At 42.5% G+C, this 25,466-nt stretch overlaps 2 protein-coding genes across 2 annotated transcripts in view; one reads left to right on the forward strand and one right to left on the reverse strand.

Annotated features, from left to right (window-relative positions):
- Nucleotides 1-25,466, reverse strand: part of LOC134287221 (cell adhesion molecule Dscam2-like) — a 452,041-nt gene that overhangs the window by 267,341 nt on the left and 159,234 nt on the right. The gene's annotated exons all lie outside the window — the stretch shown is intronic.
- On the forward strand, nucleotides 994-11,774 carry LOC134287220 (uncharacterized). The gene is made up of 3 exons (XM_062848895.1): nucleotides 994-1,129; nucleotides 1,361-1,495; nucleotides 9,830-11,774. Exons 1-3 carry the CDS (start codon nucleotides 1,044-1,046, stop codon nucleotides 11,085-11,087), a joined length of 1,479 nt encoding a protein of 492 aa, XP_062704879.1. The 5' UTR covers nucleotides 994-1,043; the 3' UTR covers nucleotides 11,088-11,774.

Raw genomic sequence — 25,466 nt, forward strand, 5'->3', positions numbered from 1 at the left:
AAACTAACTAAACCAGTGAAGGTTATCTAGTAATCTTAAAATGCAATGAAACTTATTTTGTCATATGCGACAATGCAATGCACCCATATTCACGCAGCAGCACTCTAGAAGTACGAAACAATATACAATTAGAACACGCATTTCATACGTGCTGCTGTAATTTCTACCCAAACGTTTCTACCCCATGTTCTTACCTAATATTAGGTAAGGCTATTTATTAGATTCGAACTACCTAATCGAAAAAAAAAAACAAATCAAGAGTTGTACTTAAAGCAAATATGAACAAAACAAGAAAATGAATCGGTATCATTCAACGTGTTACTTCTCTTTGGTTATTAAAGGCAGTTCTGAAAAGTAATGGATCAATCGTATAAATCAAAATTCAACAAATTCAAGTGCAGTGCAAAAATAAACAATCCAAAGTGCAACCGTCATAATCTACGGGGCATGTCATTAAGATTGATAGATAAAATTCATTCCATGGGATATACACATGAAATCGACGAATCGATGAGTATTTGTGAGTCATGTCGTGGATTGATAAGTCACAACCAAGGGGACGGCATCCTATTTTTTCACTATGGAGTTTGACAGGTTGGATTGTGCCTCTTTACGTGGAGCATAAATTTTTGCTCCAGCCAAAATATTCACCAACACAGTCATGAAATTTGAATGTTTACCTTTTTACGAGGGATATTGGTGCAAAAAACGCTTGCATCCATTAGATCTTATAAAAGTGTTGATCATGAAAAAGGAGCATATTTGATAATTTTCAATTTGAGAGTGGCAATGTTTAGGTGAAGTTCCTACAAAGAGTGGGAATTGTTTGTGAAAAGACACACAACACTTCTTTTTGCAAACATTGTTCGTCAAAGTGCGTTTTTTCTTATTTTCTCCCGCTGCTGTATTAAGTGAACGTTTGTATTAGTGAGCTCTGGTTGCGCATGATAAGCGGCAACAAAATCAGATCACCATAGCATCCCCGTGGTCACAACAGAAGCCCGAATACGAAAAAACGCCGATCGGATGGAAACGACGAAACTATGCAACCATCATTTAGTGGGCAGCAACATCATGATGTTCCAGAACCAGAACCGTCAACGAGTGGTCAACAAATCGAACATGAGCTGGGTAAGTAAGCCTTCAACGTGTTAGCTTCTTTTATATAACTCATTTTGCAGCTCGTTGCAAAACTACATTTTTCAGTATTCTTCGTATTTATCCAACCCGGCAAGCCTCGTTGGATAAATGTACTACATGTGCGAAAAAAAAATTATTTTTGCAACTCGTTGCATAAATACCTATCATTAACTTTCCACTGCATTCATTATTATATTGTTAGCCTTAACTTTTATCTTACGGATATGGTACCATCTATTCCATCATTGGAGTCAATTCCGTCAACAGATCAACCACAGGGTCCCCATAATATTGAGAAGTTTAATACCATTGCTGAAACATTGAGTTTATCGCCAATCTCATCTAGAAACATGATGTTCGCGCGTCACAATATCGGTTTTCGGACACTTTTGTAAAAACTCGCGACGGACTTAGAAAATGACACTTTATTTACGCGAACAGAATAATGAAAAACGACCAACGAGATGTTGGCTTCGCGACGGTATATTTGTATCTAATTTAATTATGTACAAATAACAGCTGACCGGCGGCGGCGATCGAGAGGCGATCGTAGTTAAAGCCTAATTGCTACCTGCTGACCCGATCGTTGCCTAAAGCGAAACGGGCCAAGAAATAGCGAGTGACAGAACGAGATGACCAACAGTTCCACGACTGTGGAACATGTTTGGTCACTCACTCTCTTCCTATCTATCCCTTGCATGACCATAGCCGGCCGCCTTGAAATATCATCGATTTCAAACTCTCCTGCTCTAACTAATGTATGTTTACAAAACTCAATAGAAATCCAAAATTGTTCCTTATATACTATGTACTACTGCTACTGTCGACGACGACGATGAGCCAACAGGATGACCTTGGCCTATATACTTGGCACCGACGGACTGTCGGCTGCCTGTTGCTTTTCATAGGAGTGTTGTTGTTGCTCGAAGTTGTTGTTCGTCAATAATCCTCGGTGAAAAAGTAAATTGGATGTAGAATCGTGGAGTTGGTGAAGTAAAATCGGAACAACTTACCTGGCAGACAAATTTCTGCACTTTAACTCTTTCCATACGGTGATTTGGTGTCTGCCAGGCGCGTTGGATGCCGATATCGTTGATTCGAATTTAGTGGACTGTAGTAGTTGGTTGGTTGATGACGATGCTAATTCACGATGCGATTTCAGACTTGCGTTTCTGCCCATCAGACGTTTACAACTTTCGACGGCTTGACGTAGTGATGATCTGGACGGATTGACTGGAGGATGACCTCGACTTGACGACTTCGACTAGGGAAACTTGGACGATTCGATGCCGATGACTTGATCTCGGAGTTGGCTGACGGACTGAAGCATACCGTGCCGAATGGGACGTTGGTGGCTCTGAATGAGATGAGAGGGTGCTTTTATAATCGAAATTTTGAATACTAAAAAGACTTCCCTGGATGGAGGCCTTTTGGCCTCCGGTGGACGCCCGAGCGGCGTCGACGATGACATACTGATGTTTCCTTGAATTCGTCGACGGAGTTACCGGATGATTACTTGACGTGATGACTTGGTAAACGGAATGGACGCCGTCTTCGAGCTGACGATTGACGATCCTTGACCTTGGACTTCTGACTACTATTGGCTTGGACGGATGTAGAGGCAATCTGTGCCGCGGGTGACGTTGGTGGACTCTGATGAATAATATGAAAGGGTGCTTTTTCACATGTAATGCTGAAAACAAGAATGACTTGCCTGGACGGAGGCCCTAAGGCCTCCGTTGGACGCCCGTGTGGCGCCGACGGTCCCTCTGACGAACGATGGTAGATTCGGTTTGTCCTGATTCTCGGTGACGATGATGCTCGTAAGCTTCCTAGCTATCCGTGGCGATTTTAACGGATCCTTGATGCCGAACGATCTTCACAGATTGGCCATACCCGTGGGAAATCGTGGCGGGAACCCGGGAGGTCGAATTGCGCACTTCTTCCTCCAATTGCAACGGTAGACGTACCTCGGAACATCAAACGTTTTGTGACTTTAGTGTCAGGACAGACAAAATACTACCAGACTTCTAGCCGTTTGCTAGACTGACGAGACAAACTGGACGGGATGCAACGATGCACATGCAACAACCACCAACGTACACGACACATATTACCTCAATTTTGACGAAAATGGACGGAAGACAACTCAAATTTGACTTGAGTGTCGTAAGTTTGGCTGCACCAAATGGCATGGAGGCATGTCTGAGGAAAAATGAGGAGGTTACTTTTTCGAAAGTTTAACAAATACATAACTTAACTGGGGCTGCGGAGGTCTTTTCGACCTCCGCCGTTGGAGGAGTCTTAGTTCTCCCCTTCGCCAGATTGAAAATTGTCGCGTATTGGCAGCACGCAGATCTTGGAGATCGCTCGCTGGTAACTGCCGTCTTCGGTCCGCACGGTCACAACTCTGATGTTCCCGTCAGACCCAGGGTGAACCTCGGTCACCCGTGCCAACTGCCACTTCAAGGGTGGCAAATTCTCCTCTTTCAAAACAACCATAGTGCCAACAGCTATGTTGTCTCTCTGCCTCGTCCATTTCGTCCGATTGTGGAGGTTGGACAGATACTGCTCCGACCATTTCTTCCACAACCTCTGGGTGAACTCCGTCATTCTTTCCCAAGCCGAAAGTCTGTTCTCCGGAACTCCACCTAGATCGGGTCCCGGAATGGCCGTCAGCGGCCGCTGGATCAAGAAGTGTCCAGGGGTGAGGGCCTCGAAGTCGTCCGGATCGTTGCTGATCGGAGTCAGCGGTCTTGAATTCAAGATTGCCTCTGTCTGCACCAGCACCGTTTGCATCTTGTCGTATTCCAGGGTGCGAGTGCCAATCGTTCGCTTGAACAGCGTCTTGAACGACTTTACCGCTGATTCCCACAGTCCTCCGAAGTTCGGTGAGCGGGCTGGAATGAACCGAAACTCGATTCTGTCCTCTATCGTCTGCCGTAGCACTGCATCCGTAAACTGCTGACTCGCGAACAGCTGGGCTAGCTCATCCAGCTTCCGTCGAGCGCCGACGAAGTTCGTCCCGTTGTCGCACATTATCAATGATGGCTTGCCACGACGTGCAGTGAAGCGATGCAACGTTGCGAGGAATGCCTGCGTCGACAGATCTGCCGCTAGCTCCACCGCTTTGGTAACTAGGCACACGTACACTGCTACGAAACATTTGATCGGTCGGGCTCGACGCTGCGGGTACACCACGTGGAACGGACCGCAGTAATCGATGCCGACTTTCTGGAACGGGAAACATGGTCTGACTCGCTCGGGGGGTAGATCGGCCATCAGTTGCTCCTGGATTTTCGGTTTCGCACGAAAGCACTGCACGCATTCGTGGATAACCTGCCTTGCGAGATTCCTGGCGCTCGTTGGCCAGAATCGCTCTCGGACTGCCGTGACGATCTGCTGTTGACCAGCGTGGAAGTATTTGCGGTGGTAATAGACTACGACGATTCTCGCGAAGGGATGCCGATGGTCGAGTATGTACGGATGCTTGCGGCCATCCGATACAGCCGCATTCTTCAACCGGCCGCCAACGCACAGTACGCCTTCAACTAGCTGGGGATTGAGGCTCGATATTCTAGAGGAATCCTGCACCTGTCCGTGTCGAGCGATGTCCGCGAATTCCTGTGGAAAGCATTCCCGCTGCGAAAGCTTCACCAGCTCCTTGATTGCGTCGTCGTACTCCTGGGAAGTAATGCAGCCTACCATCCGACAGGACCGATTCGCCGGCGATGAATTCCACTTGAACCGTCGAATGTGAACAGTCAGCCGAACTAGATCCACCAGCGACGAACGAAGTCCGAAGATCTCACTAGGGGAAACGGCGGGGAGGGCCGCGACAATCGCTTTCTCCTCTAATTCTGCCTGGTCGAGACTGCCCTCGTCGATCTGTGCCGAAGTGGGCCAGTACTGGTTGTCCAACATCAACCATTTCGGTCCGTGAAACCATCGAGACTCGTACTGAAGCTGCGCTGGACTCATTCCTCGTGAAATAATGTCCGCCGGGTTATCCTCACCGGCAACGTGCTTCCACACGCTTCCCTTCGTAATGTGCTGAATTTCGGAGACGCGATTCGCCACAAACTGCTTCCATCTTGCAGGTGACGATGAAAGCCAGCAGACGACGATAGTCGAGTCTGTCCAGAAGTGGCACTTGGTGACAACGTTGATGTTTTTGGCGACTTTCTCGTATAGGTGGGCGAGGAGAAGTGCCGAGGACAACTCTAGGCGGGGTGTTGACAGCGACTTCTTGTTTTTCTTCAAATTCTCGAGCGGAGCCACCCGAGATTTGGAGGTCAGCAGGTGAACTGACACGTTCCCATCTGCTGTCACGGTACGCACGTACACGCATGCGCCGTATGCCTTGTTCGACGCGTCGCAGAATCCGTGCAGCTCAATCGTTTCGGTGCTACGGCTCGTTCCGACCCATCGGGGAACTGCAATCCCGTCTAGGCCTGCTAGATTTCGCCTGTACTCACGCCACTGCTCTTGAAGCTGCGAGCTAAGCGGTTCATCCCACTCGCAGTCGTGCTTCCAGAGATCTTGAAGGAAGATCTTCGCCTGGATGATTACCGGACCCACCAGTCCTAACGGGTCAAACAGTCGAGACGCATCAGACAAGACGCAACGCTTCGTAATCTCCGCGGCCTCATTCCAAGCTGGCGAACTGAATCGGAAGCAGTCCGTGCTAGGCTCCCATGTCAAGCCTAACGTTTTCACGGCGGCGGTAGACGAATCTAGCTCCAGAATCGAGCGCTCATCTCTCAAACCCTCCGGCACCGCTGACAGCAACTCTTTGCTGTTAGAGTTCCACTTTCGCAAGGAGAATCCGGCAGACTGCAGTAGTTCTATCATCTGACCTACGAGAATCTTTCCTTCTTCGATGTCGTCTACGCCGGACAGCATATCATCGACGTAGAAGTCCTTTCTGAGGACCTTTGCCGCTGCAGGATGCGACTTTTCCCCTTCTTCTGCCAGGCGCTGCAGACACTTCGTTGCGAGGTATGGAGCGGACGCTGTACCGTAGGTGACAGTAGTGAGAGCGAAAGTACGGATCGGCTCAGAAGCGCTATCTCTCCAAACGATCCTTTGCAGCTGCTGATCGGCTGCATTCATCAGTACCATGCGGTACATTTTAGCGACGTCTCCTACGAGGGCGAATCGATGCGTACGGAACCGGAGTGTGATGTCCACGATCATGTCCTGCACAACGGGTCCCACCATTAGGGCATCGTTCAAAGAGATTCCACTGGACGTCTTGCAGGAAGCATCGAAAACGACACGCAGCTTCGTAGTCGTGCTGTCTGGCTTCAAAACAGCGTGGTGAGGCAAGTAATACGACTTTGCGCTCGCATCATCATCGTCGGAAAGCTCCCTCATGTGGCCCATGTCCAGATATTCGCGCATGAACTCCGCGTACTGCGTCTTCAGTTCTGGATTCATCGCGAGCCGCCGTTCTACTCCCAAAAAGCGCTTGATTGCTGTAGATCTGGAGTCGCCTAGCTGCTGGATCATTCGCTCCTTCTTCGGCAGAGTGACTACGAGGCCGATTCTTCGACCGACAGCGTGCTGGTTGACTGGCAAGTCTCTACTTCCCAGAACCGGGAAAGTTGATCCTGGATCTCCGCCGTCGAACAAACGTGGGTTAAGGAGTACGTTGCAGCAGTCGGACCCTCGGGAACAGGACCGGAAACAATCCATCCGAACACGGTGTCTTGTAGAGTCGGGCCGTCGTCTGTTGCCCTCCGCCGTTCGTGTTTGAGCAGCTCCATGTAGTATTCTGCTCCGATGATGATGTCTATCGGTCCCATCTCGAAGAACTTGGGATCCGCTAGCAGCGAGGGATTCGGAAGATTCCACGTTGCGACACAGAAGCTTGCAGTCGGCAGTGAAACAGTCAGCTTCGGCAACACGTGAAACGACATTTCTTCGACGAACGACGATATGTTCGGCGACCTTGGACCTACTACAGCGGTAATCAGCTTTGTCGACACTGCTTGCGACGATCCAATGCCTTGAATCGACAGGTAGACTGGCGTTTCGTCTAGCTTCAGCTTGCTAGCGAAACCTCTTGTCATGAGACAATGCTGCGAACACGAGTCGAGCAGAGCTCGTGCTACCACGGGGTTGCCGTAGCGGTCTAGAATGCTGACTAGTGCGGTCGAGAGAATGATGGTTTGTGTCGGTGTAATTGGGAGAGCTACATGTGTTTGACTTGTGGTGGCGTGTTCTGTGGCTGGCTGAGTGTGTGAGTCTGGTGTGTTTGCAGTGTTAGCAGTCCGTGTCTGTTGGTTCGGTGTTGGCGGCTTGGATTGTGGCTGTCTAGGTTGTGGATTGACTGTCGACGGTCTTGACTGCGTGGGTGGAACGGAGGATCTGGGTGCGTCAGAGTGCAGCAGTGTGTGATGCTTCTGATGGCACTGATGACACGTTCCCTTCTCGCAGGTTCTGGCCCAATGTCCAGGATACAAACAATTCCGGCAGAGCTTGTTCCTGTTTGCAGCTTCAATCCTCTCCGGCACGCTCATCCGCTGGAATCTTGCGCACTGGAATACAGAGTGTCGTGGCTCGCTGCAGAAATGACACTTCAGAGCGGACTTGAAAGATGTGTTGCACACCGCTGGACGAGATTGTCGTTGCTGGATGGGAATCGTAGGCCTTGATGGAGCGATCGACTGTAGAACGGAGCAGTGACTCTTCAGAAAGTCCATCACAGCGGGATACTGTGCAACTTCCTTGCTGTTGTGGTGGGTTTCCCAGTGGCGTAGAGTAGCCATGTCCAATCGGGAACAAACCATATAGGCGAGAATCGTGCTCCAGTCCGAAGGTTTTTCGCCGATCTTCTCCAGCATCTGCAGGTTCTTCTCGAACGCGCTGATCAACCGGTTGAGCTCCTCGTAGCTTTCCTTCTTGAGTGCCTCCACGGCGAAAAGTGCATCGAGGTGCGCCTTGACGATCAACTTCTTATTTTCATACCGGCTCTCCAACGCCTTCCACGCTACCGCGTAATTGGCTGCAGACAAATCAATGCAGTTTATTTCCTGCAGCGCATCACCGGACAACGAACACCTCAAATAGGTGAACTTGTCCACTTCCGTGAGGAGGTTACTATCGTGTATAAGACTCCGGAAGCTGTCACGGTACGGCACCCATTCTTGGATCTTTCCAGAGAACGACGGCAGCTTTATCTCGGGGAGTTTTACCTTCGCAAACTGGATTCCTGGTTGCGCATCCGGTGCTTGCGACGTGGAGTTCTTCAACGTACTGCATCCAATCGACTGGAAGGCCTGCAGTTCGGACTTCAGCGCGTAGTATACGTTTTCGAAGTCCTGCCGTACCTTGTCGTTCTGCTCGACGAGCGCTTCTTCATCGCCATCGCCGTCCTCAATCGCATCCTCCATAATCAGCTCGATTTGCATTCGGATCTCGAGAAACTGACTGAACAGCTTGTCCAACGCTTCCAATCTAACGCTCACTTGTCCCGCATCTCGCTTCGTTTGGAAACCACTTATAAACTGCTGGATTCCTTCCAGCGATTTCCGCAGCTGGTGCTCCTGCTTGTTAAGCGTTCGGAGGTCAGGCATAATTGGTCACAAATTGCACTAACACTCGCACTAACGATCGAGGTGGGTAGCTCAACCGAACAAAGTACAAAGTCACTCCACTGCACAGTCGAAAATTCACACCACTGCACTGCACTGCACTTGCACAATCACCTAGCACTTTGATCGACTCGACGAACCACCCAACGCGACCCGGTTGACAGACTTACAACCCAATAAAAACGACAGCAGCAGGGGAACCAACCATGGAAGAATCGACAGGCCAAGAAATCCAGCTAAACCGAGACCAGATCAGACTTTAACGGGCGGACAACCAGGGCTACTGCTCTTGAAATAAAATGGACTCACATCACATGCACAGAACAAATCATTTATTTGCAACAGCCACAGATTACGGCGATACATGCAATTCGCCACCACTCATGCACTCTACTCCCTTTTTCTCCTAGCAACGTCCAACTACTCCGTCCAGTATGTTCCGAGTCCGCCTCTAGGGTTCGCGCTGTCGCAGTTCCACCAAGGAGATGGCCACTATCCGCTCCGGTGGTCTCCAATTGTCTCACTGTTTTTGCGCAACTGACGGCGCCAAATCTTCGCGATGGCGCGGCGCAACTTTCACCGAAATGGTGACACTTTTCACTGTGGTTTTTTTTTGTCACCATTACCGCACAATGGTACAGCCTAAATCACTGTCCGTGGCGCAGATTGTCCACACTCGCGCCGCTGTCCGAAAACCTTCACCGCCTTCAAATCCGGCTCGAAGGACCAAATGTTCGCGCGTCACAATATCGGTTTTCGGACACTTTTGTAAAAACTCGCGACGGACTTAGAAAATGACACTTTATTTACGCGAACAGAATAATGAAAAACGACCAACGAGATGTTGGCTTCGCGACGGTATATTTGTATCTAATTTAATTATGTACAAATAACAGCTGACCGGCGGCGGCGATCGAGAGGCGATCGTAGTTAAAGCCTAATTGCTACCTGCTGACCCGATCGTTGCCTAAAGCGAAACGGGCCAAGAAATAGCGAGTGACAGAACGAGATGACCAACAGTTCCACGACTGTGGAACATGTTTGGTCACTCACTCTCTTCCTATCTATCCCTTGCATGACCACATGAGAAGTATGGAATATCGCATAAACAAATCATTGCAGATTACGAAAGCAGTTCGAAAAAATATCTTCGGAATAGATTCAACGGATGTTGGCAAAGTGGAGGCGTATGACGAGATAATTATGCAGTTAAAGGATAAGTTCAATCACCCTACAACTGACAGAAGCGAACAGATTAAAATACTATCTGTACTTCCTAAGTCTTGGTCGGTAAATAAAATCACAAGAGAGTTTAACGCACCAATGTATATGGCGAGGCAGGTGAAGGATCTTGTTTATGAACAGGGTATTCTTTGTACCACCGAAAAAAGAAGGGGGCATGGTATTGATGACGATACAAAACAAATAGTAAGAGAATTTTTTGATGATAATGATATCAGCAGGCCAATGCCAGGAACAAATGATTTTGTTTCTGAGGTTCGAAGTGGAAAAAAACAACAAGTTCAAAAACGACTTTTGATGATGTCGCTCAAAGAGGCTAATATGATTTTTGTAGATATGTACAAAACTGTGAATATTGGTTTCACAGTATTTACACAGTTGCGACCAAAGCATTGTATTTTACTTGATTCTACTGGTATACATAATGTATGCATATGTACTATTCATGAAAATGTAAATTTAATGTTCAACAGTATAAGAATTGTGTCACAAGATGAAATATTACAAAAAATGCTTTGCGATATTTCCACCAGAACAGATAATTGCTTTTTCCGTGCTTGTGAAAAGTGTGCTTGTAATGAACACATTGAAGATAAACTTACATTGATATTAGAATCAAATGACAAAGAAGAGATTATATTTCAGCAGTGGTTGAATACTGATCGCTGTAATTTAGAAACGATTATTAAACCTGTTGATGAATTTTTTCCGTATCTTGTTGATAAAATTGACAAACTTATAACACACGACTTTATTCATAAACAACAATCATCATTTCTCAGAAATAAAAAAGATACATTAAAGGATGATGAAATTCTTGCGATTTGTGATTTCTCTGAAAACTATTCATTCATAATTCAAAACGCTGCTCAAGGATATCATTGGAACAACTCGCAAGCAACAATACACCCATTTGAAATTTACTATATGAAAGATAATAAACTTGTAAATGTTAGCTTCATTATCATATCGGAAGTAATGGCTCACGATACAGTTGCGGTCCAGTTGTTCATCTCAAAAATGATAGATTTTATGAAACAATTAACGAACTTTTCTAAAATTTATTTTATGTCTGATGGGACAGCATCACAATACAAAAATTGAGACGGGCTTGGTGGTCTAGTGGCTACCGCTTCTGATTCGTATGCAGAAGGTCATGGGTTCAATCCCTGGCCCGTCCTTTTCATCCTACTTTGTATCTTTCTATCCACTTTCTCTGGCTCTCTCTTCTCTACATATACAACTCATGTATATTCATATGTTCATAGCCATCGCTAGAACCAGAAACGAATTGAAAAAAAAAGTCGTTTCCCTCCCTTCCAACTTCCACTCACAGCACATTGTATATATAACGCCTATAAGTTATGCAACCAAAGCGTGCTGTGCCGCTTGACCTTATTCACCTTATTCACCACACAATCTATCCCGAACACTATAAATAACCCTATCCATGGATCGCATCACCGACCCAACGGTGACTCCTAGATCTCCCATCCTTTCCATCTAACAAATACCCCAGTCCGTGCGGGTTGTGGGGACGCAGAGTGCTCTCGGTCTCTAGTAGCAACAACCAGTACACTCTAACATTCCTTTCCCTTCCCAGCTGACTATAAGGACTTGGCCGGCGCCGTTATTGATCAAATATGCATGAGCTGCTAAAATTGCACTTTGAGAATAAGTGGAATATCCCAGCCCCTTATTCAGTTGGATCTCAGTGCAACTGGTACCAGTTCAGATCAATCACGGAGGAGCAACCATTGACATGTATAGTCAGAATTGATCGTTGATCGTTGATCGATGGGACAGCATCACAATACAAAAATAAGAAAACTTTGCTAGTCTATGTAGATTCCAGTCAAAGCATGCATTAAGAGCAGAATGGCTTTTTTTTGCAACGTTGATGGCACTCTCAAGCGAATGGCAAAGAGAGCAAGTCTTGCTCGAGATTATGGAAATACCATAACAACTCCACGAGAGTTATATAACTGGGCAGTTGTACAGACAGATAAAAATATAACTAAATTAAATTTCTGTTACGTATCCACTGAACAGTACATTAAAATGTCAGAAGATCAAGAAGAAATATATAATAACGCCAAAACAATACCAGGCACTCAGAAATTCCATAGTTTTTTGCCTATTCCTGGCGACAAAGTAAAGGCAAACAGGTATTCTAATTCAGAAGATGAACCAAAAATATTTAGTATGATCGGAAAAAAATAGAAAAGAACATGTTTGAAATTGGCTCTAAGACACATATATATATATATTTGAAAAATTCATAATTATAAATAATTGTATATTTAAAAGTGCACTTCAATACATATTGCGATCAAACATTACATTTCCTAAGAAAATACATTTGTAATATTTTGAAGTTTTTTATGTATAGGAAAACCCTTCCAAATGATTGAATAAATAACACAAAATCTCCTAGAAAATTGAGTTTCATTGGATTCTGGGATTGTTATGGCCTTCACTGGTTTTATTGTTGATAACAAAATACACTGAAAAAAAAAATCATTCGAACAAGAAAAAGTTTTTGTTAGAAAAACTTTTTTTCCTTAAGTGCCCATCTTGCGATGTATGGACGGTTGGTAGGGAACATAATTACCTGTCTTGAGACAAAATTTCATCAAAATCAAAAATGGTGTTTTTTTTTAAATCAACTTTGAATTTTTAGAAATGATTTTTTTCAGTGTAGGGCTCATTTTTGATTTTTTCAGTATTTTTTTCTTAATATTTGACTTATTTTGTGATAATCACCCATACAACACTTTTTTGTAGGAGTAGTCATTTTTTGATTAAAAACATTTTTAAAAAATCCATAAAAAACTTTAGCCCTTTTCAAAAATCAGTCGAGAAAAAAAATTAGAAAAATGAGTATGCAAAGTGGCTTATCTGGGCAAAGTCTACACACCAAGAAAGTTTCGTTGTAATCTGAGAGGGTGCTGCCAACATTTGTTCGAGTTGGCGCGAAATCCGTCTCCTGCATCATACTTTTTCAAAAATATTTGTAGGGTATTGGTTCCCTTATTAAGCATGTGGCTCCCACAACGGGGCTTGTTGTCGCAAAAGCTAGCACTGTGACCAAACTGCTTGCATTTGGTACAATTAAAAACTTTCGGCCTTAAAAGACGCACTGGGTAAAAACCACCATCGATTACAACAAATTCCGGGAGGACGGAGCCTGGACAAGTCACATGAAGAAACGGTGAAGGTGAGTACATTTTTTTATTCCCTTCCATGGAAGCCATAGATAAGCGTTTACAGTCCAGGATAGCCACATCGGGGATTGACCTATTTTTGAAACGGCCAAAGCCGGTCTTGATGTCCTCATATGTCAACGTTTCGTCGAGGATCTTCCCGTCCACCTCCACTTCTCGTACTGGCACATAGACCGCGTATTCAACAGTAAACGCTTCGTGTTGAGCAATTTCATTTGCTGCTTTGTAGCTAGGTACGGTGCCGGAAATAGACAACCCAAGGCCCAGGCGAAGATGGCTGATAAAACCGCGTACGAGCAATGATATCATTGGGAGGCGTTTCGCCTCCAACCGAATCGTCCATGTGGAAACAAATTTATGCAAAGTATGTCAAAAGTGCAAAAGAGAAAAAGAAAAACCTTAAAGTATTAACAGTTCAATTTCTCCTTTAGGATGAGAACTGTTTGGTTCGTTAAACAAACAATGTTAATAATATATTAAAAAAAATAAGAAAAAAAATACCCAGAAAGCTTCTTGAAGGAATCCAGGGAGGAATTGCTTATGCAATCCTTGGCGCTAACTGCCAAAAAGAATCCCAAAGGAAATCGCTGAAGGAATACAAGAAATTCCTGAACAAACCCCGAGAGATATCTTTGACGGAATTCTTAACGGAAACCCAGGATATTTTTTTTAAATGAATCCCGAAAAAAAATCACGAAAGGAATCTCGTGAGAACCTCATGAAGGAATTCCCGATGGAATGCTTGGGAGAATTTCGAAAGAAATCCCAGAAGACAACTATGGAGATCTAGTGGGTTTCAAATTTTCTAGTAGCAACGGTTGATGAACCAACATGGCTTCATTTTCTCGATTACTGTAAGGACGTGGCAGGCGTCGTTATTGACTATACAAATGTTGAGCACTCGAATTGTGCATAACCAGAATACTCCCAAGCCCTATTTAAAGGTTTTAAATTTTTTCTGATCAATTACAGAGTGGCCACTACGCTATGTTCGGTTATCTAAATATGCACTGCTCCGGCTACGATACATATTTAGTGAGTTCATTGGACCCTTTTGGAGATTAAACATCATCCTCTTTTTTTTTTACTTAAAATAGTACATTTTATGTCAAATAATTCAGTGTATTCTATTATCGCTCAATTTGGTCTGCCATTTTCTTCCATTGTTGCTGCCCCCGGAAGAAAAAGGACGTTCCACGCAATTGGATAACAAATTTGGCTAGATTCGTGCCAAGAATGTATGAATTCAACAAGTGTTCATTCCACACTCCGGCGGCAAAGTTCCAATTTTCCCCGAGATGGGACCAATTGGAGGAGCTAGGCGCTATGTATTGCCAACAGTCTTAAGGCGGGTCGCGTCGCATCGCGTGCCTCACAGCCGTCGTCGTTAGCGAAAATAGTTTCTCTTGGCTCGGGCCTCAAGTGGAAAAACTTCCAATTTCTTGCGCTACCTACCCACCTACCTAGTAAAGATCGTGTGTCGTCGCTGTGCAGTGCATACGTAATCCTCCGGATAGAATAAGGAAATCCCTTCCCAATCTGCTCCGAGAACCGGGAATTGCACTCGCAGAAGGAGGAAAGTTCTGTCGAATATAAGGAGTCTCGTTGGGATTTGCAAAAACGAAACCCTCAGGAAGAAAAACCGAATAACTGGTGCTGATATATGCGAATCACGACAATTCAGAGACGCTGCTCGTTTCCGGAGTGAAAGCAACAAGATTAAATTATGGCGACTGGGGATCACCGTTTTTGGAGGGGAAGAGACGAAAGTTATGGAAATTGAATATTTCGGCGATGTTTCGTCGGAGTTGTTGTTTCGTCTATATGAACGAAATAATAATAAAGATACGTGGTTTTTCAACCGAACAATGGAACTTCAATAAATAACGTTGAACTAAAAAACTATAATGTTGTCAATGTAAAAGTAAAAGTGTTAGTGAATACAATTATTGATCGCTCGGTTGTTTACTTCACAAACTTTATCTACCTCGCAGTGCCATCGTTCATTCAATCTGTATTTCTATCAAACTAGTGTTCATTCGAAGATTATTTTATTAAGAAGACATGGAGCTCTACTGTTTTCCTATAACAACAACAAGCGTCACCGACGGCAGCGCCGCCTGTTGAGTTAAGGTGGTACTTTTGTGTAAAAGTTTAACAGTGTGTTTGGTACTGGTATGGGAGTTTACTCACACCATCATGAATAGTTCCACCTTGATCCGTGAGCTGCGCTGCTAACAGTGACTCCCGATTTTCACCAATGCTGCAAGTCTTTTTCATAAAGTGCTCTTCGGTTTATTTTAAGTGGTATTGTGCTAGTATTTATTAGTTTTAGTATTTAGTATTTAGTATTTAGTAAAACTCCTCTTTAAAATGTATGATTTTCTTAATAACGAAGGGAGGATACCCGGATAAACTGATACGATTGATCAAGGCGACGATGGATCGAGTGATGTGCGTAGTTCGAGTATCAGGGACACTCTCGAGTCACTTCGAATCTCGCAGAGGGCTACGGCAAGGTGATGGTCTTTCGTGCTTCGCTGTTCAACATTGCTTTAGAGATGGTGTAATAAGGAGAGCAGGGATAAACATGAGTGGAACGATTACCACGAAGTTCGTTCAGCTGCTTGCTTTCGCTGATGATATTGATATTTTGTGCATCCGATAAAAATTGAGCCAGGCGAATCAGATTAGTGACCACACCAGCAGAGAAATTAAGAGACGCATTTTGACAGGAAATCGAACTTACTTTGGACTTCGCTGAACTCTATGATCAAATAAAGTTCACCGTTACATGAAGTTAACTATCTACAAACCGCTGATTATGTTCATAGAAATCTGATTTTTTTTAAACCTTCGTTAACTGGACCGATCCAGTCCGATATGGTCTCAAGAAATGATGAGTTTCTGAATCAAATGAGCCCAAGATTATTGAAATCTGTGAGTGAAAAAATTGCGGAGATATGACTATTTAAGCTTCGTGGGTACCGGGGTAATATGCTGACAGTGTCAATTTCTTGATTTTGCTTTGGCTGACCAAGCCATGTGGGAAATATGCTGACAGTGCCATATAACCAGATATGCATTCGACCAATAATGTCATATGTTTCCTCTTCCATGAAATTGGTTTTGACCAAATGTCCATTCGGCCAAATGTCTAAATGTCGACCAAAACAGAGGAACACGCATTGTTATAGTTGGCACGTTACGCCTTGAACAAGATTTGTAATTTTGGTACACTTTCTTGACCAAACCTTATCATGTAGCTCATTTCATGCTTTTATGTGCTTCCAGTCTTTTGTAATTTCAGCCTTATGTTACAATTCTTTTGTTTCACATTTTTGAATTCAGCCTTATGTGCAATCAGACTTTTGAAAATCAATATTATGTTACCATCAAATCATTCAATATAAACTTTAAAAAATATTTTTGATAAGAAATCAATTTAAACCTGAATAAAACAGGTGTATTAAAACAATATTTTTTCACCCGAACATTTCTAGCTCAATGCACGAATCGCGTGGACGCGAATTTTTCAATTTAAATGAAACTTTGCAGATGTTTGGGCTTTTGTCTGAAAGTGTTTTTCATGTAATTTTATTTTTGCAATATTCTTCACCTAAGCTTTAAAAAGGGCGTATGAAAAAAAAAATATATTTTTGCCTTTCTCGTACACTAAGCAGGTCCATGCAGAAATGGCGCCAAGGGAGGGGTTTTTCCTAATTTAGGTGAAAGGCGGAGGGGCGCCTAGTGTGTGGAACATCGGTAAAGGGGGAGGTTGGTTAACCCCCAAAACACCCCCCTTGTGCACGGCCTTGATATTAAGTGTACTACTGGAAAGGCTATAATTTCACTCTAAAAACGACTTTTTTGATAGAAGGCCCGGAGGATCGAGTCACATATACCAATCAACTCTGCTCGACGAATTGAGGTGATGTCTGTGTATGTGTAGGTGTGTGTGCAAAAAAAAAACTCAAGTCACTTTTTAACATTAAACCCGATTTTAATGACCGATGGTTCATTCCACGCGGAATCTGGTCCCATTGTTTCCTATTTAGGTGTTCCGGACCGGTACCCCAGGAAGGAGCCACATATGAAAATTGTACAAACCTATGTATGCGATACAACTAACTGCAGCTTTTTTAATATCCTGATGAACGGAAACTAAGAAAACAGTCTCCGACCATATCTGAACCTCTAGTTTTTCGGAACCGGTTCCGGATGTCCCACCGGAAGTGGCCAAATATAAAAATAAACCAAACCCATGCATACCACACACCAAATCGCGGCTTTTCCGATAACCTGATAAACGGTAAGCGGGAAAATAGTCTCAGACCATATATCAACCGGTAGTGTTCCGGAATCGGTTCCGGATGTCTCGCCGGAAGTGGTCAAATACAAAAGTGAACCAAACCCATGTATGCGACACATCAAACTGTGGCTTTTTTTATATCCCGATGACGGGAAGCGGGAAAATAATCTTCGTCCATATCTGAATCGCTAGTGTTCTGGATCCGATTCCGGGTGTCCCGCCGGAAGTGGCCAAATATAAGAAGGTACATATAAATCGACGCTTTGGAGGAGCGGTGCACAGTCGAGATACCCAATCACTATGCCGAAAGCAAACATTCGTTGATGCCCGAGCAGAAGAAAATAACAAGAGAATAACATATCTAGGTATTTATCTAAAATACTACCATACCTTGATATGCCCTTCATTAGGTGGTAATAAGAGGCAAAATAACAAAAACGAATACCAAAATTTAGTATAAATAACACCTAGAAATATCAAGTCTTGTTCAATAATGAATGCATACCTAAAATTTCAAGTGCTGTATTTGTTATCTCAAAGTTATTGAATAGCAAACTAATAACATTTCTTGTTATTGAATGTTTCATTTGTTCGATGACTTCATGATGTAATAGCATATCCTGTTCTTCGGTTATTTTCACTGCTAAACCAACAAATACTACATCAATACCAAACTCTGCTCAAATACCAAAGGGCTTAGCAGTTGTCGTCGAGATATGCTTACTGAAGTTCAGTTTACAGTCAATCATAACACCCAGATCTTTGATAGAGGAGACACGATCTACACTGTTGCCATTTATATTGTAGTCGAAACTCGTAAGCGGCGTAGTTCTGCAAAAACTGATCGTTTTGCTTTTCTTGATATTCTACTCCAAGCCATTAGCAGCCAAATAATAATGTATGATACATCAATATTTTTGTAAGGGTCGTCACGCTCTGCAAAATTGCCATTTATCATGCCATTTATGATCATGTGTATAGACTACCCACTTAGCCGAATAATCATTGCGTCTACAAAAGTTAAACAAAGTGACATTTTCATTCAATTTTGATGTTCCAAAGTGCTAAAATTGAAACGAAATGTTACAGTTGTTTGGCGCAAAGCTTTTCCGATATCCAGTTATGCGTGTTTGTTTGAGTTTTTGGTTTACGTTGAGATAGGCCGAACGAGGGGACTATGCCAGCGAAGCATCCCGATACCCTATTGATTTACTTTAGACCGAAGTCGATATGTGAAATCAATTATCCCCAACAAAAGTTCGCCGAAGTAAGAACGTCTTATATCTCATGATCTTGATTACTTAGAGAGTTGGTGTCTTCGGCAAAGTGGTTTGGCTGGTCAAGGACTAATCGATAATAAGACTTAAGTTTCAAAATTCCACCGCTAGGCGGTGCTAGTGAGCTAACAAATTTTGTTTTTCATATATATCAGGAAAATTTGCAAAAAAATGTAGTATTTGTAGTAATTGAGTAGTGTGCGGTAGTTCGGCAGCAGCAAAGTTTCGCGCGCTCGCTTTGCTAGATTTTTGCGATTTTTTTTCCTCTTCCCTCTGCGGGGCTCCGACGACGGGACGCCAAGCAATCAGTAGTGTGCGGTAGTTCGGCAGCAGAGGGCAGCAGCAAAGTTTCGCGCGCTGCTTTGCTAGATTTTTGCGATTTTTTTTCCTCTTCCCTCTGCGGGGCTCCGACGACGGGACGCCAAGCAATCAGTAGTGTGCGGTAGTTCGGCAGCAGCAAAGTTTCGCGCGCTCGCTTTGCTAGATTTTTGCGAGAGTGAGTTTTTAGAGGCAAAGTGTACAGGCCGCGTTTTCATTCGGTCGTCGTCGTCGTCTATTTGACTGCTCATCTTCGTACGGGGCGATTTATGATACGATAAATGCAACAAACAACATTTTTTGCGATTTTAGTCAACAGACATTGAAATGTTCGTCACGTCAAGTGTCGGCCCAAGTTCCAAAGCCACGTTGGTTCAAATCACTTTATTTTCTCTTTCGTTAATTTTCGCACTTCGAAAACTATCTGAATGGTTCGTCATCTTCGATGTCGGCATGTGTTTTGTTTTAGTCCAAATGAAAATAAGTGGTTTGATATTAATAGGGTTGCATGAATCACTCCACCTACCAAAGTGACCTCATATCATGCGCCCTTTCCCCTCCCCACTAACAAAAAGTCCTTCCCATGACAGACGTGGAGACGCAGAGGTGATCTCGGTCTTTAGTAAGCAACGCACGTCATAATAACATTCCTTTCCTTCCTCGATGACCGTAAGGACGTGGCCGGCGCCGTTATTGACCTAATAAAGTTTGGAATTCTCGAAGATGCACATTGAGGACGGTAAGCTACTCCCAAGCTCCGTCTGTTGGTTCCTTGTGCAACTTCGATTGTTCTGGTCAATCACGGAGTAGCAACTACGAATAGTACGGTCATCTATGCTCATGCTCATGCTCATGCTCATATATCAGGAAAATTTGCAAAAAATTGCAACTAGCGCCGCCTAGCTGCAGAAAGTTGAACCAAACGGTTATTATTCTGAAAGCCCTTGATCTACCAAAAAATATTGCCGAAGACTCAATATTTCTACAAAATCAGGCTGCTGAGATATGCGAAGTTTAAAATTTGTTTGCTCTCTAGCGCCGCCTAGCGGTGGAATTTTGAATCTCAAGTCTTATTATCGGTTAGTCCTTGACCAGCCAAACAACTTTGCCGAAGACACCAACTCTCTAAGTAATCAGGATGATGAGATAGATGAGATTGAAATTTCGTTAGTGTCACATCTATTTGTCTGTGATTTATGTGATATCTTAGACAAGCAGATGCAACACTGACAAAAATTTCCATCCCATATAAATCAGCATCCTGATTACTTAGAGAGTTGGTGTCTTCGGCAAAGTTGTTTAGCTGGTCAAGGGCTTTCAGAATATGGGCCGTAAGATTCGTGATTTCACCGCTAGGCGGCGCTAGAGAGCATACAAATTTTACATTTCACATATCTCAGAATTCTGATTCTTTAGAAAGATGGTGTCTTCGGCAAAATCGTATGGTAGATCAAGGGTTTTCAGAATAATTATCGTTTGGTTCGAGTTTCTGCTGCTAGGCGGCGCTAGTTGCAATTTTTTGCAAATTTTCCTGATATATATGAAAAAAAAAATTGTTTGCGGTGGAATTTGGAACCAAAATATCCATCAACTGTAGGTCCTTGACCAGTTGGTCGGGGTTCTGCTAAACCGAACCAAAGACCATTTTTTGAAAAATTGAGTTTTCTTAACCATTAGATGAAGAATATGATGATCTTCTTTCCGTCTAAAAATCCAGTAATTCTGACAGCTCTTCGTGGAGTAAATTCAAAATTTCTGTTTGGCAGAACATACAAAAAATAAAATTGCATCCAACCAGAGTGAACTGTAAACCATTCCATAGAATCAGCGAAATATTTTAGTTTTGGTCCAAATGATGAACATTCCAAATTTTTCTCATCGCCGTCAGATTTCTAACTTCTAATCGACTCATAGTAACAATCTGTGAGAGAATTTAACACGTAAAGAAAAATACGGGTGTTGGAGGATCCAATTATGTTTCGATGGCGTTGATCGCCATTTTTCCAAATCACATTCAGCCAGACCGAACCAAATCCACTGCATTTAAAAATCAATTTATTCTCAACAATACAAAAATGAACTGGTTTTGAATACATGCGTTATGTCGATACACCTCATACTGATTATTTAACCCAGGAGCCGTAATTGAACAACAAGGCTAATAAGTATAATAAAGCTTGAAAAAACCCAAACACTTAGTTCGCTTTGGATGATCGAAAAATGGCGTTTTCACGAAAACCATTCTTGAGAAGAATGTTTGAAACTTGATTCAGACGTATCGACTGATCTTCAGCTAGTTCAAATGACCTAGTGGTAACGCGCTTGGTAATCACTTAAATGATCCAAGTTCGAATCTCTTTCATATTTTAGAAAACTTTTTTGTACTTAGTTCACTTTGGCAGAACATTTTCATGGTTTTCTTCGACCAGCATAAATTTGAAGTACCGTGATTTCGGGTGAAATTGATCACTTTTCGTAGTTTTTGGCGAATAATTTCTGAATACTTATCGATATCGTTAAATTTAATGCGTTAAAACAAGTACGACCATGGTTTTCATCGGTCAACGAATAAAAAATTCTACTGCAAATCATTTTATTACAAAAAATATCATTTAAAATAAAAAATCAAAAATTTTAATTTCGGGGTGAAATTGATCAGTCAGTGAAATGTTTTAGTAAGTGCTGAAAATATTTTTTCCTCCTAAATTAACCACCTCGGAATGCGAAAAGCTATGAAAATTTTTTACAAGTTGGCTAAATTTTTAATTATTTAAGTTTAAAGTTTAATAAATCTTAAGAAAACGCCTGAAAGTATGCAATTTACGTACTAAATATGTTATAACTTCCGGAAAAATTCAATTTCATGCATAAATTTCAATATTTACAGAACTTTTGATGACGAAATCGGGTTTAGCGAATACTTGTTAGCTAGAAACATCCATTCGAATATTCATTACATTTGCGATACAGCTACGGTAACAAAAGCTTGAAAGTGTCTTTGAAGTTCGCCTGACAGACAATTTCACAAAATATTGAATTTTTTACAGAAATAAGTGACTAATTGACTGTAAAACATGTAAACTCATCATTCAATAGCCCTTGAGCCAGATGAAGAACGTTTTTTACAAATTGTTTTAAGTTTAAAGCTTTATTTTTAACAAATAAAAATGGCCCTCTCGTCGATCAATTTCACCCCACTGATCAATTTCACCCGAAATCACGGTACACAAATTGCTCCACCTTCACATCTCAGGATCTCAGAACATGGACGGACATCATTTGGCATAATCACTCTTGCTCTGTGCCTGCACAATACACACCGCCTATAAAATAAAAATATGGGTGGGAAGGGCTAAGCTAGGAGGGCTTCCGCCGTTTACATTTCACACTATTTTGAGACCTCTGTGCTACCATACTACGCGTCCTCTCTGATTCATGTAAAGAATTGTGAGTGATATCGATTTCAACTTCATAGACACTGAAAAATCAAGATTTTTTATCACATTCCGACTGGTTTTCTCTCGACTGGTCAGCCACACTGAACTATAAACCATTTCCCAATGTTTTTGTTCAGCCAGAGTGGACTGAGTGCAAAGTACTGAGAAATTAAATGTTAATATATCAATGATTTTAAAAAATTTACATTTATTCTTCATCTCTGATGGTTAATAAAGGCTTGTAAGTTACATGTGTGCAAAAAAGTTTCAAATAAGCTTAGCTGTTGTTTATTTCTGAGTGGTTGAACTTTAAGCTTCCTCCTCCTCTTCTTGGCGTAACGTCCTCACTGGGACAAAGCCTGCTTCTCAGCTTAGTGTTCTATGAGCACTTCCACAGTTATTAACTGAGAGCTTCCTCTGCCAATGACCATTTTGCATGTGTATATCGTGTGGCAGGCACGAAGATACTCTATGCCCAAGGAAGTCAAGGAAATTTCCTTTACGAAAAGATCCTGGACCGACCGGGAATCGAACCCGTCACCCTCAGCATGGTCATGCTGAATACCCGTGCGTTTACCGCCTCGGCTATGTGGGCCCTCAAACTTTAAGCTTAATTATCTCGGAATAAACTTTTTGGCGCTTAGTTCGGTTTAGCAGAACCCCGGCCAGTTGTCTTGTGGGCAACATCAAATTATGCATTCGTTTAGACCAAGCATTTGCTCTCTTGCCTCATTAGCTAACCCAATATTATAAGTGGCAACTCTTTATGCGACATATTAGAGCTTTGCCTAGTGCGCGAAGAGTTATTAGTCCACTAATATGGGTGCTTTTTCATGGGCGAAGCATTTAAAGCAACCTTGGCCGTTTTATAAGCATATTTGAAAAGATGGCCGACAAAACAACTAGAACGAATGAATCAGGAAATAAACAATGGCTCCTAATACATAGAACTCCTTTCACAAGAAAGGTAACTTTAACCTAGCTACTTACATCAGCTTCCTTTATTTTTCGCGCTCAGTCAGCCTTCGGTAAACCAACGTATCTAGGTATGCATGATGTAGATTTTGCTGTCCTCCAAACCTAAATGCAGTAGTGGTTTATTCAAGTAACGTTGCATGAGTTCTTGCTAAGATAACTGTGAAAACGCGTTGACTCGACTTTGCCGAAGTATGACCAAGATCAAATGAATACTGAAAACCAATGGGAAAATTTTTGACATTTGCATGGATGGCTATTGTGATCAACTACTAGCTACTTAAGATGAGCCACGTTTCATATTTAATTGACCACAAACAACATGTGGATAGTCTAAAAACACCGGGGGATAGACATGGACGAAATGAGAGCGCTCTGGGCACTTCCAGTCCCAAAGACGAGCGCGCTGGGTGTATTGCATAACAAGCGCGCTCAGTTTCACAGCTGAAGGTGCATAATGCACCAACACCATTTCTTCCCTCCGAAGCATAAACTCACGCTTCCTGAGTAAATCGGCAAAGCATTTTGCAGGCTCTTGGCGTGGACGATATCCCTTTCGTGACGGACCATAAAAGAATGATTATCTCAAATTTTCTCTTATAAACTTAACGTCCTCCAGAATAAAACTTTCTTTACTTCGGCTACTTTATCCACCTATGCACTTTTTGGGGTCAAATTAGGACCAGCACAATTGTGCTGGTCCGTCCTCAAGCCGGTCGATGTTCTCTAAGTAATTGCTAAAAATTGCCTACTTTTAGGCGTTTTTTGGCACAGAAGATTTATTGTTATTATTAAATCACTGCAAAGTGTAAGTTTGTAGAAATTTAGACGTATAATTTTAAATCTAGGAACACGAGATCAGCTTGACAGTGTATTCAAAACATAGAAGTGAATAAAAAGAAGATAATGAGAACAGCAAATCCCTGTTCCAATCTTATTCATGATTTCGATAATATGGAGTAATATTTTTCACCCAAGTATTCAAAGTTCCTTAAAAAACTTGTACAAGCTGATATTGTGTTCCTTGAGTTGAAATTATACGTCTAAGTTTTTACAAACTAACACTTTGTAGTGGTTAAATAATTAAAATCAATCTTCTATACCGTAAAACGCCTAATAATAGGCAATTCCCGATGGAACTTGGACCGTCTTGGGGACGGAACAGCACAATTGTGCTGGTCCAACTTTGACCACCCAGAAATCTTGTGCTTTTCAACAAAGCACCACTTTTTCTTCGCCGTTTTGCAGAACTACTCTTTTTCTATCGATTTTTATCTCTGCACACCTGGATTAAACAAATATTTATAAAAATACGACAGATAAATTTTTTTCAACTTCTAGGGTGATTGTTTACTTTTTGTTTAACTTATGGTGGCGTTTTTTTTATAAACAATTCCAATCAAAGCTGAGGCTCAGAAATACAAGTAAGAGTAATAACTCGATCATAAAAATTATTTACATCATATATTTTGAGGAAAAAACAATTAAAAAAAATGTGTAAAGCCAATGGCGAAAAACAGCACGATTGTGCTGGTTCGTCACGAAAGGGATATAGATTCAATTATGACACTGTTGGTCAAATGCCGGCGCACAAGTTCGTCAAAAAAATTTCTTGCTAGTGAGTAATGAAAAAAAAACTTGTCAAACACAAATAATAATCTACACAAAAATTGAAAAAAAAAACCCACAAGTGTCACACAGATCACAAAGCATATCACATCAATTAACGTCAAAATTAACGGCATTTCTTGACGTTAATTTAATGCATTCCGTTGACGTTAACGTTAACTGGCTAGAAAATTAACGCAACGCCGTTGACGTTGATTCGGACGAAAATCAACGTTAACGGCGTTAAGGACTGTATCGGAAATTAACTATAAACGTTCAAAATGCTCTATCTCGAAGCACGGTTGGTCTTTTCATTCCGGTTCTTCTAT

This window comes from Aedes albopictus, chromosome 2 (genome assembly GCF_035046485.1).
Source record: "Aedes albopictus strain Foshan chromosome 2, AalbF5, whole genome shotgun sequence".
Classification (NCBI taxonomy): domain Eukaryota; kingdom Metazoa; phylum Arthropoda; class Insecta; order Diptera; family Culicidae; genus Aedes; species Aedes albopictus.